Source organism: Orbicella franksi, chromosome 6 (assembly GCF_964199315.1).
Source record: "Orbicella franksi chromosome 6, jaOrbFran1.1, whole genome shotgun sequence".
NCBI classification, from domain to species: domain Eukaryota; kingdom Metazoa; phylum Cnidaria; class Anthozoa; order Scleractinia; family Merulinidae; genus Orbicella; species Orbicella franksi.
The window spans coordinates 7,836,735-7,854,619 of NC_138150.1; the positions used below are offsets into that span (position 1 = coordinate 7,836,735).

Here is a 17,885-nt window from a genome sequence, read left to right on the forward strand (position 1 = left end):
GACCACCCTTGTCATATGTATTACAGTTATCGGCATGTCCGTGTCAAGTATCACGAGTTGGCGTAAAGAGTCTCTGATTGTTTTATTTGCTTTTTTTTTTTTTTGCTACTGTTAACTAACTTTTTTTAAGTTTTTTTTTTTATATATTTATGTTCCAAATCTTTTGAAGCGGTTTTCACCGGCAAATTACTAGCACACTTTTGATTCGCAAATGTATCATTCATTAGTTTTCGGACACCGATTCTGCTTCATTTCATACGAATTTATATAACTAGCGAAATCATTAGGGAACAACGTTTCGCAGTTACAGTATCAAATTCTAGCGTGGAAAAATGCGGTGAAGAATTTGTGAATGTAATTATGGGTATAAAAATTGGGAGCAAGTAGTCCTATGTGGAAAGCTTTGCACGGAAAGATCTCTTCTGCTGTCCGATCTCTTTTGTTCTTCAACGTGTTTGTGGAGGTGTTGACGACATGACCTGCACGACACAGGTCATTTAGAATGGCTGGTTTTGGCTCAGTTTTGCATCTTAAAGTGCACCTAACCCCAAAAATGTTTTTTCGCTAGAACGAATCTACTTATTATTTGAAATAGTTCTGCGAAAAAATTTTTGAATTCCGTTAAATCCTCGATTTTCTATGCCACGACGAAATCTCGAAAATAGCTCCAAAACACCGCCATTTTGTTTCACGACCGAGTTTGAGGAGAATGGGTCCAGCGGCTCTTGTGACGTCTACCCAGGAAGGTTGGATATCTCATTTCCTCTCATTTCCTTCAGGATGGTGCAATACACATTCGAAAAGTGCGCAGAAACGCCTTCCAGAGGTGCTATCGGCTGTTGCAGCAATATTCCAGGCTTAACTGCAGAATACCCTGCCACTTCAAAGCTAACCCCCAAAATTGACTGGATACGCGGATACGCGGATACGAGGATGGAAAGAAGAGAGACCCTGGGGACGAAGCTATGAGCAATAGGAGTGGATACGCGGATACGCGGATATGAACTTCGCGGATTAAAAAACAGAACACTACTCTAATAGTTCTGTCGGAAATACTATTTTACCATTACACTTATCCTTTAGTCACAAATTCTAGTTCAACGGTTATAAAACAAAGGATTACTCTGATCGTTCTGTCAGAAATACAATTTTACCATTACACTTATCGTTTAGTCAGAAATACTATCAGAAATACTAGTTCAAAGCAAACTTTCGTGTCCAACTATTCTAATTTGTAAACACGTGCAACATCCTTCAGAAATACGATAAACAAATCTTTTCCACGGTTAACATACCGCCAAATAAATTCGGCCAGATATGACGAATAATGTTCTTTCTTCCTTCCATGCGTAGGAAGGTTCACTTTCATCTGCCTCCAGTGTCCTTCCTGTTTATTTGTGTCATAACCCTCAGGACTAACGAACTCTACAGAGTGGTTTACAGTTTTGTGAATGTATCCGTACTTATCTAGGTTCACATACGCTTTCCAGCAGTCGCTCACTATGGTGGTGCCTGGTTCAATCCATTCTTGTACATGCTTCAATAATGTCCCTTCAGTCCTGTCTTCCACGCATACAATGAAGCACTTTCTCGATTCCTCTTCGATTCCGCCGGAAACCCACTGTCCCTCCACTACATGCCCGCGATGATACTTTCTCTTTCCAATCTTCGATTCGTCTATTTGTACAACTTTTCCAGGTCCTCCAAGTTTCTCTCGGTTTTCAAACAGTGTCACTTCGCAAAGTTCGCGACAAAACATGTCCCAGTCCACTGCAGTGTGGGAGCCAAGGCCAAGTTGCTGTTTAATTTGCCATTGCTCTAATCCTTGGCTCCACCAGTACGTAAATTTTATAACCTCTTCTATGGACAGGTTGGACTGTTCAAACCAGCTTCCTTCTCTGATACTCTTTTCTGTTCTGTGCCTTTTTCGTCCAATTTGCCTCCTGCATTCCCAAACATAACCATCAGAACGGTCACTGCACTCTCGAAGCTTCATTTCGGAACAGCAAATGTCACATATACGATTTGTCGCAAGAAGCTTTTCTTTTTTTAACCATTCAATGGTGTAGTCTTTCGTCCAAAGGTGATTTCGAAGCAGTTCATCATACGTCAAGAAACCAGTTTCGTTATTACGCCTTCCATAACTTTCTATAGAATGTGAACATTGTACACCTATTTCTTTACGCTCAACGGCCGCGCACCCAACTTGTATTCCTATTTTTCTTTTATGAGTCACAGAGTACATTTTCTTCCAATTTTCTTTTTACGCTTCTGATAAACGTGCAACGCATTACAAAATGTCCTTATCCTGTTTTCCGAATGCAAATTGACAACAAATGACCATTAATATTTCCATTCGCTTTCTGTTTCTTACACCGACAATAACTTCACACGCTTTGTTATAAGACATCTGATAAACGTATAGCGCATTAAAAGATGTCCTTATCCTATTTTTCATATGCAAAATTTACAACAAATGATCAATAATATTCCTTCCGCTTTCTGTTTATTACACCTACAATATCTTCGCACGCTTTGTCATAAGAGAAGACATTTGTTACAGCTTCTATTATTCTTCATCAACAAACAATACCACCAATCCCACTGGGCACAGGCAAAACCCAAACAATAACTTTGCGCTGTAACAATAATTGAAATCAGCCCAGTCAAACAACCAAAGACAATATTTTATGGTTTAGATAGCTTTCCTTTTGTTATATTCATTTACCCCCACACGAACTCACGGTAATATTATTAAACGTACGTTCTTATACAATTCAACTTTCTCTTTAACTTTATCGCACCTCGGTAATTCAATAGCACGGAAACCTCCAACAAATAAAACATATAAATATGACCTTGTTTCCATACCTTTTTACTCTAATTCCTCTTTATGTTTTCAAATTCATTATCTGTAATTATCAACAATTTTTCATTTTTGGTGTCAGAAGAAAAAAAATGACATGTTTCGCACATTTATGACACAATAAGCCCCTATAGCGTTTCAACAATAGAAACAACAAAGCAAATGATACGCTAACATGCCGACAAATAAATCCTACACAACGTTCTCTCGCCCATAGTCAAGCTGCACTGGCAATACTAACAACTACTTGATCTTGTAAAGATGTCTTCTTCTCGTCTTGCGAAGTTGCGAAAACAACCAGACAGCACCTGGGCACTACTTCAAAAACGTTTAATCGCGCTCCCGGATCCGTTCGAAAAACTTTTTCTGCCTAATGTTTGGAACTTGATCGTCAACAAGTCTCATTCCTTGAGCACTAATCCAGGATACGTATCCACAAGTCTTATCACCACGACAACTTTCATTGCTGGATCAGCAAGTACACTTGTCACTGGCACACAAGAGATGCCTCTAAACATCTATTCAATCTTCGTTGGTCCACCGACGACAGGGAAATCACAAGCCATTAAAGAATGTGCTGTGTCTCCGATGGTTGCAGTGGTCAGGGAAAGAGATTCCTCATCTCCAGTAATTCAAAAGTGCACATCCTCAGGACTTATAAAGACAATCGCTGACAACAAAAAGGGATTCCTCTTGTCCGGTGAGATTTACGATGTCTTATTTAAATTACTGAAGTCCAACGAAGAGAACGCCACTGGAGACGTGCAAGTTCTGTGTCAGCTATTTTCTGGAGAGGAAGCTTCATACAGGTACGCCACAGAAAGAACGCGCGAGATTGCATCAAACACGCCTTTTTCCATACTTGGTGCTACACAAGTTCCGTTTGCCGCCCGCCTTGTCACGCTATTAGACCAGGGACACGGTCTTATTGACCGATTTTTAATAACATTTCCAAAATGCCTCAGGCCATCCCCACAAGAAACGAACCAAGCAGTGGAAGCATTAAAGGAAAGTGCCCTTTCAAATTGTGAAGATATATTCATAGAAATCGCTAGATTGCACACGTAATTTTAAATAATGTCACAATGGCGTACCTATGCATTGTGCTTGCTACACCGTACGCAGTGTTGTCTTTTAACGACTACTTTACCAAGGGAAAATAATAACCCGTAACATGGAGAGTACATTCTACGTTCTTTTAAGAGTCAGAGCCCAACAAAGCTAAACAGAATGTATGTTTTCCGTTTTAAAAATGATAGTTTACGTAAAATAAGCTAAAATAGCACATTTCACAAAGAATTTCCAACCGATTTTGTGCCAAAATGCCTCAGGCCATCCCCACAAGAAACGAACCAAGCAGTGGAAGCATTAAAGGAAAGTGCCCTTTCAAATTGTGAAGATATATTCATAGAAATCGCTAGATTGCATACATCGCGCTCAAGCTACACACTGACGCAAGAGGCAAATGACACTGTCAACGGTCTCAATGAAGAGTTCATTGCAGAAGTCAATGAAGCCATTACAGAAGGCAGGACCCCGCCAAAGACAAAAAAGATCGACGTAATTCTGCGCGTAGCTGCCGCACTCCATATCTTCAACCATGTCGCTTCGCAACTTCTCGAGCATACACAACCCACACCGCCAGCAGACAAGATTGAAAGATCAACACTCCTCAGTGCCATTGATTACGTTACTTGGGCCGAATCACAGAAAGAAATATTTGTTGAGGTAAGCATTGTACATAGTATTTCACTTCCCCTCATCCTATCTCTCTGAGATACAAAACATGTAAACAAAACACAGGTCTTCCTTTATAATACAACGTGATAACATCCAAAAACGCGCAGCCGAATAGCCATAGTCACGTAAGTAGCGAAGTGTCAATTTCTCGTTCTAAAAACGTGAAAAAAGAAAGTAATACACAAACTGTGTAGTCGCGTAGCAAGGCTTAAAGATTTGTTTATAGTTCGAGTGGCCGGGTATTCTGCAATTTCTCCCCCACGTACATACCCTGCCATACACACGAATTTCCACGAGACCGCTTACGCCGTACCCAGTCGGTAACTAATTTGAAATGCACGTAATTTTAAATAATGTCACAATGGCGTACCTATGCATTGTGCTTGCTACACCGTACGCAGTGTTGTCTTTTAACGACTACTTTACCAAGGGAAAATAATAACCCGTAACATGGAGAGTACATTCTACGTTCTTTTAAGAGTCAGAGCCCAACAGAGCTAAACAGAATGTATGTTTTCCGTTTTAAAAATGATAGTTTACGTAAAATAAGCTAAAATAGCACATTTCACAAAGAATTTCCAACCGATTTTGTGCTTCGAAAAAAATTACCCTAAGATCACACAGCGAAGAACCTAAGAGCGCGCCTAGCAATAAAAAATGTGAATACAAATCATTCGTTCTTTAAAACAACGACCACGCTTTCCAATTCATATGAGTATAATAGCGCACATCTGTATTTTTTTGACCACAAAAACAAACATGTCCCCCTTTTTTATGTGATATTTTTAGTTCCTGGGCGAGTTGATAACACCAACACTGGACGACGAAAAACCGCAGCCGACAGCATTAGCAGTGAAGACCGCCTGCATCCTATTCTCCGGACCTGTCTTCACCTTCAGGGCATTCAAGCAGAGCGCCACTCGAAAGTTGCGTGGGATTGCGGAAGCAGAATTTCGAGATGCCATAGTCAGTTTGGAAAACTCTGGAATGGGAAAAATCTTTTCCTTCAGGATCCCGCGAACCACAAACCCTGTCACAGTTTTTGTGAAGAATAACCCAGATTCAATAACATGGCCGAGTGATCTGTGCTCACAAACAGAGTTTCGGCAAAGATACCAGTTACCAACGCATCGCAGTGTCACTCCTGCCATCAAGAGAGAGTTAGAATCAAGAGGCCATGTACCCTCAGGCTTTTTCAGTGATTAACGACGATCATACGAACTATGTACAACACATTCCCATATCTTTTTGAACTAATTTTTGTCGTAAATGATATTCTGGTTCCATCGGTTAAGAACATTTTCCAATCAATATAAACTATGTAAAATATTTTCACATATAGTTTTCGAAAAAGTTTTCATTAGTTAATGTGATTATTACATTTCAGATTGGCGTGCTACAGTCAAAATGGTTTTAAATATTAAAACATTTTACACTTCATGGATCAAAGTATCTTCGTCCATTAATACTTCGAATCTTGGATTATTTCTAAGGGAGGGCTGGTGTTCGCCACCACGTATCCACGTATCCGCGTATCCACTTCAATATACACTTGGATTATTTCTAGGGGAGGGGTGCTCTTCCCAACCACGTATCCACGTATCCGCGTATCCACTTCAATATACACTTGGATCATTTCTAGGGGAGGGGTGGTCTTCGCCACCACGTATACACGTATCCGCGTATCCACTTCCATATACACTTGGATTACATTTAGGAGAGGGGTGGTGTTCGCCACTACGTATCCACGTATCCGCAGTCTTCAAGGAAGCAGCTTTGAAATGGCAGGGTATTCTGCAGTTACTCCCCAGATTTAAAGAAAGGTATACTGTACAATTTACTGACGATGATCGGCTAATGGTGCAATAAAGACGTAAACGATGGTTGATTTTGTCGAACCGAAACAAGCGAACTGAATCTGTGAGAACCATTGAAGAACTCTCACTGGAATTTGTTCCGCAGACTTTCGAACGCTATTTTCATAAATTTTCTGCTTAAAGCTAACCAGCAATTTGTAGAAATACTACCTACAACCTATATCTTCCAATCCCGCAGTATTTATAACATAACCGGCAAAGTTGTGTGATCCGGTCATGATCAAGAAGCGTTATACTGATATGTAAATAGATCGCAACTGTACGCCGCTAACCAACACTTATTTCTCTTTCGATTTAGATGAAAGTCGAAGATTAATCCTCTAGAATTACATGATAACAAAATTGTTAGACTCACAGAGTTTTTCGAAGGTTTGGAAATCAGCAGTGCGACAAAGATTCTGTGCAATAGCGTCGAAAATATGACCGCGTAACTTTATCTGCGGACCGCCTAGGGAACACATCCTTTTCGCTTATCCGACGAATTTCACTGCAAACTTTGAGAACAATTTACATTGGCTATTTGGAGTTACGACTTAAAACGTGTGACAATGTGAAATCGGTAATTGTATGAAATGTTTCCTTCCGCCTTGCTTCCCGCAGCTTCAAAAATACAGGTCCAAACAATACGATTTTCAATCGATCGAAGCCAATGTTTTGGAGGTCATCCAGTCTCGAAAACTGCAACACGTACGTCGCTCTTATAAACATGAAGCATTCAAGTGAAAGTAAAACACAAACTGGATTTAACAGAACCTTGACAAAATACATTCTCGGTAAGGACAAATGTAAACGGGCTATAAACACGCGTGGGAATCTTATGTTTAGTTGACGAAATTACCATCCAAAGCAGTCCTTGAGTTTTCTTTCCTGCTTTTCGTTTGCCTGCTCCTCCACTTCGTATCTAGCTTTCCATTCCTAATACACAAGCAGCTCGTCCGCAAAGACGTCTTCCCCGTCGTCGCTTGAAATATTGTAAATTGCTCTCAAAGCTCTAAGCAGTGAGTTCACAGTTGTCGAACGTGCTCGATCGAAGTTTATTTCGGAGCCTTCCGAATCGAAACTTAACTCTGACTCCAGTGACGAAAAAAAAATGATTCTGAGACAAAACTTGGACGTTTTAGTCCCAAAATACATCGGAACGATTAGTTTTGCGTTCTATTTTCTCAAGCAAATACAGAGAGTTGACTGAGGCGCTATTGTGTTTGGTTCCTGGGTAGACGTCATCAGGTACCGCCGCCCCAGACCCCCTAAAACGCGGTCGTGAAACACTTAATCGCGACTTTGAAAGGGCATAGAAAATCGAGGATTCAACCAAATTCAAAAATGTCTTTGCCCAAATGCTTCAAATAAAGTCTAGATTTGTTTTAGCGAAAAAAAAATTTGGGGGTTAGGTGCACTTTAACTTCTTGTTGGTTTTTCCTGCTTTTCCCGAGGATAAAGACTGGTTGGATTCCCTTATCGATTTTGCTTTTTAAGTCTTTAAGTTGACATTGTGCAACATCCGCAGACTTCTGTTTGATACGTGTGGAGTCTTCGTGAGGGGGTTTTCGGGATTGTCCGGGATTCGTTAAGAAGTGTTTTTTTTGGTGGCGGAGCCGCCATTTTGTTCTCTCGCGGGCTTCGCCACTCGCGTTCACGCATCAATGACTTCGCCACCAAAACGAAAGCACTCGCGCAAAATCCGGCCATTCACGCAGGCTATGGTTGTCGTTATGGTAACCTGTGTGTGTCAGACGCCTGTGAGGTAGTGAAACGAGTTACGGTTTAGTTCAAAGTTCGCTTGATAATTAAGTCTTGAATACATATATTGTTTTAAACTGTTCGCATTCCTCAGAAAAATATTGTCAAGTGGGCGAGAGCCGGCAGGCCTGGTTCAACATGGTGTGCAGAAGTGATTTCTGTTATCTGCTGTCTACATGACTTGGGAAATGTTACATGCGCGAGCGGCAAAGAGCAAAGCGATCCTGCGGTGAGGAGTCTCGTCTCGCGGCTTTGCCGCTCGATTTCGCGCTTGCGGCTACGACGACCTGCTCCCCAGGCTAAGGCAATGTAAAATGCGATCATCGGCGTTGGTTGGTTTTCTGTTAACCTTTGTCTCTAATCAGCAGCCTTAAGCAAGCCTTTCGTTAATATTGCCCCCAGGCATACATTTCTTTGTAGAAATTGGCGCGTTTGGGGTCACATACTTCCATGAGTTAAAAATGGTTTCTTATAAAACTGCGCAGGGTTACTATATTGGCACACTAAATCAATCGATGGAGTTGAATTTCTGTTTTCTATGAAAAATGCGAAACATTGTTAATGTTGCACAGGGATTTCAATAACATTTTCAGTAGGAGGGTAACTGGTTCTCACAGGCGGGCAAAACCTCTTCGAACTGAACTTCTTTCAAAGAAAAACTTTGAGTTCCCAAGATTGTCAAATCAGGCGGGCAAAATCATCCTCACAGCCGCGGGTCAATTTGCGCGGTGCCCGGCTCTTAATGAAACCCCTGAAATTGCATGACATCGTCAAAAATAGTCCACTGGTCAGAGGTATGGCAATTGACAGTTCAAACAACTAAAGTCTGATAACAAATTTACTGTTCTAATGGACTTTTTTCACTGCCAGCAGTCGACACACAGTCGTTTCCTCCTTGATTCCGCGGAAATCCAGTGGTTTTCCACCTGTCGGGCTTGAATACGGATGATATCTCTGCAAGCGTTCTTCGGTTACCAGCTTAGGATCAAACAAACCGTTCGTAGTTGACCAAAGCCACTTAAGAAACCCGTCAGTGCTTTCAAACACAAACTGTGCACTTTCAGTGTCGTAGCTGTTGATTATATGGAATCCGGCGGCAGAGCAGTACTGCTCGATTTTTGCCCTCTCTTCAAAGTTGAACATGCCGATTATTTGCGCTGCCTTCTCTGGATTTAGCTCCTGAAAGGCGTTCAGCATGAATGGGTAAAGATAGCTGACATACTGCGCTGCCACTTTGCCGCCGGATTTAAGGCTTGTATACATGTTCTGGAACGCGTTATCTTTGTCAGGAATCCACTGAATTACATAGTTGCTAAAGACAATGTCGTACATCTCTGATCTAATACCTGGGAACTGCGAAGAGCTTCCTTCGATGAAGGAGAGGTTCTTTATGTCACCGTAAGATTGCCGAGCTAGTTGAAGTCGCTCCTTGTCAGGATCAACACCCACAACTTTTCCCTTGGGTCCGACGAGTTCGGCCAGGTATGCAGACAGCCCTCCTGTACCGCAGCCTAAATCCAAGATGGTGTCTCCGGGCTGAGGGTTCACGTTCACTCGTATGAACGTTTTGCCGGACTCGTTTTGTACGGGAAGAGAGCTTTCCTTGTATCCCTCTGCAGCAGTGTTAGTGGTCAGTGAAGTCATGATGTATAGACTCAGGGGTTAATAAGCAAAGGTACCCTGAGAGTCAGATATTCCCTTCTCTTTCTGCTTGGTGACCTCTTCTCCTGACCGCTTAACTCTCAAACTAGGTCAACATGTCGTGCGCGTCCGCGTCCGCTTTGTCATGACATGCGATGCACATTTTTAGCTTTTCACGGTTGATTTCAATACTGACAATGCTGTCAAACTCAGAAAATCGTTAACACCTAAAGTATGTCTGGAATGTTTATTGTGTTATAACCAATCACGAGCGAGATCTTCAACCACAGAAACCACAGAAAACCGATGTATTGCATCGGTCACGGATCTCTAAATTTAGTTTTTGGTTTTCGCTTTGGCCCAAGATACACCCTCTGTCTTTATATGTTACTGAAAGTCTAAATAATAGCTATCCTTTTGTATTGAGAACCACATCCAGTACCTAGTTTGCGGGATTTTGGAAAACAAGAATCCCGCCGACATGTGCGGTTACTCAAGCGAAGCGACGGTTAATTTGACACGGCTATAAATAGGGAAAAGATTTAAACTTTGGGGTGTCAGTAAAACGCGGTCTCGGGGCTGGGGTCGGGGTCGGGGTTGGGGTCGGGTCTCTTTTTTATAATTTTCTTTCTTTTTTCTTTCTTTAATTTTGTTTTCCAAGGTCTTCTTTCTTTCCTTTTTTTTATCCCAAATTCCGATTTCTCGCGATTTACATCAGCAGTGCATCATTGCAATATTTTCGCATATGAAGAGAACAAGATGCGGTGGAGCTCATTTTTTCACATCATCTCAAGCAATCCGCGTCACATTTCAGTCAAGACAGTCAAATATAGAAGCGGCACAAATTTATTTTCTAGTTCAGCGCGCTGATTTCTGCAAAAAAAAGGCCATGAGTTAGTCGAGTTAGTGGAAAATTAAGAGATCCATCATTAGGTCAAATAAGGATTTTTAAAAGCCTCTAAAAATAATTCGTCTCGAAATCTTAGTATGTACACTCGATGCTGCTCATTCTGGTAGTTCCGTGAATTGACTAGGTCATACTCTCGCAAGAAACGAAGCGAGGAAAAACAGATTTGTTTGCCTTGAACTAACAAATTCGTGAACTAGAATAAAGCAAAACTTATCATAAACACCTACACCGCCTTCCATGAGACCCTGGGAACGAGGTTGCTATAGATCGTTTTGACTGTTGCGCAATGAAAAAAATAAATCAAAAACCATTTGGCGGTTGAAGTCAAGAAAATGCGATCTTATAAAAAATAAATAAAAGAAAAAACTTCTACAAGTTTTAGGTCGGTGCGTTTTCCCAAACTTCAGAAATTTGTCAGTAGGTTTCGCACAAATTTACTTCTCAGTATGGAGCCGCCATGTTAGCGAAGCTCTGTAGTACATCAATATGGCGGCCGGAAAATAGTGTAACCATCTGAAACGTACTTTGGTTATCAAGGCCACTGACTATATTTACCGCAAAAACATACATTCACATAAAATCTTTTCCTAATACCTTTACTTCACAAATGGCTAAAAATCACGGAGTAAGTATATATTTATCGAGGAACGCGATCGCAGCTCTATGTCACGCACTGCCGTAAACCTGAAGTTCAAAATCCACTGGTTTCCAAACGAAGGACGCTATTGAGCTGAAACGTTGTCAACAATATATGTTTTGCACCTCTTATGCTTGATGAGGATAGAGCCTCTCGTGGCTGTTTAGTTTTGAATCTCAGAACGTTTTGACGTCACGTGAAAACCATCTATACTAAGCTTTCGAGACTTACTTTTGTAGGCTTCAATAGTGGATCCCTTAAAGGAAAGAAATGTGTGCATGTTCTACATTTGACTGTTTTGACTGAAATGTGACGAGGGTTGTTTGCGGTGATGTACCTAACAAATGAGCTCCACTGCATTCAATTTTCTTTATATGCAAAGATATAGCAATAATGCACTGCTGATACAAATCGCGAGAAATCGGAGTTAACATTAAAAAATAAATAAATAAAAAAAAAAGACGTTAAAAGAGAAACTTAAAGAGAGAAGGAAAAAAAAAAATGTAAAAAATGAGACCCCGGCCCCACCCCGACCCCGACCTCGAGTCCGCGTCTTACTGACACACATCCCGCCGACATGTACGGTTACTCAATCGAAGCGACGGTTAATTTGACACGGCTATAAATAGGGATCCGTAGAGATTTGAAACTTTGGTGGTTTCGCTTACCTTGATATCATCTTTGATTAAACTAGCGACTCGATTTGTTTTAGCAAATAATTACAATCCCTTGGGCGTAGACTACGAGTAGTCCCTCTTTCGCTTAGTCCGTCGTGCGTGACGCGAAAGAAAACCGCGAGAAAAAAAATGACCGCGCGAAATCCTGGGGCGAGAAGAACGGCCGCGCGAGATCCTGGGGGCGAGAAGAACGCGAAAGGAAATCTCGCGTTCTTCTTCACGGTTACTGTAAGATATTTTAAAGTACAACAAACACTTTTCTTTTTTAGCGGCAAGTTTCAGAGGGTGGCTGCTCAATTTACTCCTTATTCATGGACATCTTACAACTGGAAGGCGACCACAAGCCTCAAGAGATGGCTTGCAGTTTGTGGAATTGCTGCTGTGGTATGTCCAGTCCTTTACAGTTTTATATCAAATTTTATAGACAAGTGACCTAGCCAGAATTAACTTGGGTCTCTTTGCACCCTCAGTTGTAGCTTAGCTGGAGGGATTTCACGCTGGAGGCTTTTGTTTTCGCGCGCAAAATTCCGCAAGCTGCGTTGGTTATGCCCGCGCCTTGTACCCAGATCTCACTCCGTTTGATAATGAAAAGTGGCCGTGTGAGATCTGGGTTTGAGATTATGTAGGTCTCTCAATACTGATGATGTAGCTTTACAGAGGTCCGTGTGGTTTCTCTGATTGGCTATTGCTCGAATTTTGAATTTTTGCGACAACCGCTACCAGCGATCCCTCAGAGACTCTTAACAGATCTTTGTAGAGCAGAACTTTCCGTTTAGTGTACTGTTTGTGCTTTTGCTCGAATCACAGACTTCTCTAACTGAGGAAGAATCGAATGCATTAAGACCGTGTGTCTGGTCTTCACCCAAACACAAACACAGGAGACAAAGCGAAAGTTTGTCATTCAGTTCTTTTTCTCTATTATCGTCCGCTGAATTTGGGAAAGTGAATGAATAAATTTTCTATCTGCTTCAACTTTGTAAATTTCTAATAGTTTTTTTTTCAGTGGAGACTATTATTGTCTTTCACACATCCCGTCTTGTGATACAGTGCATACGTAACGTTGCTTTATCACGAATTCTCGTTTGAAGCTGTATGCAGGTTACTGCAACTGTGCTCACAATGTTGTTTTGATATTTCAGTTCCTGATGGCAGAGTTAAACCTGTTTTACCTGAAGTTCATTCTGTGGATTCCTCCTCCTCATTTTATTATGCAAGCTCGTATGGCGTTGTATTTAGGGATTGGAGCTGTGTCTCTCAATGAAACATTCCGGTACATGGATGACCCGTAAGTACTAAGTAAGCGTAGTTAATATCAGAAGAAAATGATTGTTGGACGTGGCAAAATAACTAGTGAGAAACCTGACGGACATGATACTCTCAAGATAACCTTGTTTGAGATACATTACTTTTTGGAGAGAAATATTAAAAAAAAGCCGAAATTGTTGAACTCAGTGCTAGAGGATTTTAAGAAGGCGAACACAGTGGCCTGTTTCAAAACTAATCTCAAGACTCTTCTTTCTGAGAAAGCCTTACATTTTTAGTTAGTTGCGTATTGTTTGTAAATAATTGTAAAAGGTATTAGGTTTAAGATAATGCACCCTATAAGGCCTGGTTTTAACTACGACACACGGCACAAGCACAAGCATTAGCGTATCGTGAGGACACCCACATCACAAGCATAAGCGCTGAGCACAAGCACACGGTGCTGAGGACGCGCACAAGCGTAAGCAAAAGCAGAACAAAACGTTTTGTTCTTCTTGTGCTTGTGCTTATGTCAAGTGAGAACGCACTGATGAAAGCATAGGCGATGAGCACTGTCTGCCATCTTGTTTTACTGTATTGAGGAGGTATGGAACTGAGAAGGCGGCAATTATCCATTCTGCGCATGCGTACTTGCTTATGCTTGTGTTGTGGCCGTCTTAGGCTCAGTATCTTTATGCTTATGCTTGTGCTTATGTCGTCGTGAATATTATTATTCAATCTGTTGCTTTTGATCATTAGCACCTGCAAACGATTCGGACAGCAAGCCTGGGTTGTGGCGGCTATTGTATCTACAGAAGTGTTGATCTGCGTCAAGTTTGGCTGGGAGACCATCAGTATACCCCTACCTATGCATGTAGCTGCATTCTGGATTCTCTTCTTTGGCACCTGGACTCTTTGGACTGTGTGGAACTTTTGGCCTTCCATCATCGATGGCTTTGGAGTACATCATCATGACTCGGAGAGTAATGGAAAAAGTAACACGGAACATAGACCGAAGCGTGAATGAGCTAGGCACAATTTTTTAAGGGACTGTTAGGTATGCTTGACTTGTGATCTAAACTCCAGCACCAAGCTCGGAATTTTAATACTCAATACCGATTGCTATAGAGTGATTGCAAAGTGTGTTCTGAGAATTTGATAGTTCATCACGACTATCGTCTAGTTGACTACTTCCTTAATTCTCACCACCTGTATGCTTGACGTTGTATTGTCATTGGAAGGAGAAATGAGATGCCGATCTCTTTAGAACCTACATGTATAGACTACGAGTAGTCGTCGACTTTTCCTCAAATTTTGCTTACATGCGCGTGGAAATGTTTCCTTTATGTAAATCTCTGGTGAAAACATTATGGGAATTGACAGAGGAAAGATTCTTTCCATTCCCGATAATTCGGCTGCTTTGCTTTCTGCTCACGTGGGAGGCGCGGTGGCCTAGTCCACTGGACTTCTGATCAAACTCTGGCTTGGATCATTGTGCCGTGTACTTGAGCAAAACACTTTAGTCTCGCATTGTCTCTCATCGAAGAGGGACTACTCGCAGTTCATAACTTGTAGTAATTCATACCCTCAACAATTAGTATTAATTTATTCAAGAAATAAACAGATCCCGCAAGTGGAAGTTAGTTTGTGTGGAACACCTGCAAGGACAATGGGCACTTTTATAAACACTGCGTTCACCATCCTTTGCTAGTCCGGCGTTTGTGTGCCTGGGTGCAAATTCTTGCTAGCCAGCCATGCAACCGTCTGTAAGCTGTGCGCTGCCGAAAAAGAAGTTCTTCTTGGTTCAAGTTTTTCCATTCACTTGCGCTTTTCACACTATTAAATCTCTTAGCTTGAATAATGTATTCCCTAAGGTGGTACGTAAGGTCAACAAAGACACGCCTTTGCACTTTTAGTTGATTCACGTAAATATTAAATTGAATGCTTTGTATGATTGTAGGCTAGGGAGTTATTAATTTATATATTATCTTAAGCGTGAGGTTCTACGCCACAGATCAAAAAACTAATATAAATTGGGAAAAAATGTTAGGTTATTTTAAAACAAGAACAGTCTAATGTACTGGTTTGTATTTTCTTTGTATGGATTATTTAAGGTCCAGACTGTTATAGTTTCAATTGTGAGAATGCCATTTCCTATTTTTAATCCACCAAACAATTTTTAAGAATTGTAGGTCATGTAATTTAAGACGAAGGACAGCCGAGAATGTAAATTATTGCAAAAGCAAGTTTGGCCGATGCAAAATTTAAGATTAATTTTAACAGTATGTTAGCTGTGTTCCGGAGTCTCAGTTACGTTTGGTAATATTTATGCCTCGGATCATAACTGTATTACAGGAAGAATAAAGCATTTGAAACAAGGTCAGCTTCTTTGCATCTGTGTAAAAAGCTCATTCACTGATAATATACTCCAATGAAACCACAATAATGTTTAAAACAAACACGGTGTACCAGCCTTGGAAAACTATAACAGTCTTGGAGCGTCTCGGGCCTGCAGATACTGCATCCAAAAAACGGGTTACATAGAACGTAATGGATGGAAATTTCCCCAATTGACAATTTTTCATTCTGAATTCGCCCTTCGCCACTCACCTTTCACCATTTCTTATTTCCCACTCACCGTTAGCCATTTCCTACTTCCTCAATTTCTCATTTTCATTTTCATTTGCCCTTTCCTTTTTCCCTTTTCCATTCCCCATTCCTCATTCGATATACCTCACTTTCCATTTCTCATTTCCCATTCTCTTCCTCTTTGTCTATTTCCCTCTCCCAATTTCTTGTTTCCTGGTCCTTGTTTGCTCTTCTTCATTCCTTGTTCCCTGTCTCCTGTTCTCTCTCCCCTGTTCCCTGTTCGCTGATCTCGATTTTCCCCGGGAGCAGTGCTACAACCTCGTTTCCAGGGTCTCATCATTATTTTGCTTTTCCATTCGTCAGGAAGACAATCGATTCGTGTGGACGGTCTGCTACAATCAACAGTACATGTGCAAACAGCTAATGGCGTGACACTTTTGAGAGACACCCGAAAGATATTCCTATTCCCGTCCTTTAACAGGCAGCCCAAAAATGCTAGGTTTACTACCATTTCGGAAAGCTAATTATTTGGAAAATGACCAAAAACAGTCGCAAGAAGTCCATTATGCCTGTTTTCGGGCAACATTGAATTGTTCCATGTATCACTAAAAAGCATTTTTTTTTCAGTTTTCTGTCAAAAGACTTTATTCTGCCAGCTTTGAATTTACCGGGACTTCGCATAAAAATTATTGAAGGCTGTCAATCTGCAGGAATGACGTGACGTCACATCCGGTAGGGTATCCCATTATACACCAAAAGCACAATCTTAGATCACGTGGTAAGAGGCACGTCTTCAAAAATATGGCGGGGTTGTGTGTCTTGGAAGGTAAGAAAATTTGGCGTTTTTCTGTTTTTATTTGTTTCTCTTTGCCCTGTTTTTACATTGTCATAAGTAAGATGTATGTCTTCAAATTGAAAAGTAACTAGCAGAAGTTAATTCAAGTGGAAGGAAGCGTTTTTTAGAAGGTGAATTTGAGCATATGTCAATACATAACACTTCATTGGGGCTTCAATATTAGGTAAACTACTTTTAAAATCACTAGGCTGGTCTTTAAAATAAACAGCTGTGCATATTTTTGAACCCATTTGGAAGCTAAATTGTAGGGCTTTCATTAACGTTTTCAGCAGTAAGGCGACTGGTTTCCACTAGTGGGCAAAACTATTTGAAATGAACTTCTTTATAAGAAACACTCTCCTCTAGATGGTCAAACCAGGCAGACAAAATCCCCAGGCGGGGGAGGGGGGGAGGCACTGCCATATATGGGCTGTATAGGTATGTGCCGCTGTGAAGGGTATGGTTTTCAAGCAGTTTACTCTAGGATAGGGTATATAAATCAGAGCGTTTGGGTCTAGAATAGGGTATAATTTTTCAGAAAACTGACTAAAATCAAATTGGCAAGTTTAAATTTAGGTAAATCAGCCTCAACAGTGTTGATAGATGGGGGGATTTGGAGAGTTTACCTAGTATAGGGTAGCAAAATTCAGCTGAACTAGCTCTGGTTTAGGCTAAGGGTTCCAGGTTCCCAGCGGCACATCCCAACCCAGAAATTCCCAAAGTACCCCCCCCCCCCCCCAGGGCAAAATCTTCCTCACAGCTGGTCAATTTTGCCTAGTGCCTGGGGCCCGTTTCTCGAAAGCCCCGGAAACTTTTCCGGCCCATAAAACCATAGCAAAATCGCGAACCTTACGATTACAGAGCTGTTTTATTCACATATTCTTAATATGAAGAGAAGTTCCCTTCATATAAGAAGTTTCAGGTGTATACACTTCTCCGTCTTTAGATATAGATGGACCAAAAATGGCTTCATGGGTCCGTAAAGTTTCTGGGGCTTTCGAGAAACGGGCCCCTGGCCCTTAATGACACTCCCTTTGAATTGTTGATGTTATCCCTCTAATCAAACATGTGTGACAAATCTCTTAATGCAGGTCCAGTTTTAGCCCTACATTATATAAATACATATATTAT

At 41.1% G+C, this 17,885-nt stretch overlaps 3 protein-coding genes across 4 annotated transcripts in view; 1 reads left to right on the forward strand and 2 right to left on the reverse strand.

Moving 5' to 3' along the window:
• LOC145491462 (phosphatidylserine synthase 2-like) overlaps nt 1-17,885 on the forward strand; it is a 37,657-nt gene that overhangs the window by 13,301 nt on the left and 6,471 nt on the right. For both annotated transcript variants that reach the window (XM_081470700.1, XM_081470702.1), the window contains exons 10-12: nt 12,358-12,472; nt 13,228-13,373; nt 14,090-16,745. In XM_081470700.1, coding sequence (XP_081326826.1) covers nt 12,358-12,472; nt 13,228-13,373; nt 14,090-14,357 — 529 coding nt within the window. In that variant the 3' untranslated portion in view covers nt 14,358-16,745. The remainder of the gene's footprint in view (nt 1-12,357; nt 12,473-13,227; nt 13,374-14,089; nt 16,746-17,885) is intronic.
• LOC145491474 (demethylmenaquinone methyltransferase-like) lies at nt 87-12,222 on the reverse strand. The gene is made up of 2 exons (XM_081470716.1): nt 7,881-12,222; nt 87-529 (listed from the first exon to the last, which is right to left on the reverse strand). Exon 1 carries the CDS (start codon nt 9,865-9,867, stop codon nt 9,070-9,072), a length of 798 nt encoding a protein of 265 aa, XP_081326842.1. The 5' UTR covers nt 9,868-12,222; the 3' UTR covers nt 87-529; nt 7,881-9,069.
• Nucleotides 861-2,130, reverse strand: LOC145491475 (uncharacterized). The gene has a single exon (XM_081470717.1). The coding sequence runs from the start codon at nt 1,994-1,996 to the stop codon at nt 1,223-1,225; it is 774 nt and encodes a 257-aa protein (XP_081326843.1). The 5' UTR covers nt 1,997-2,130; the 3' UTR covers nt 861-1,222.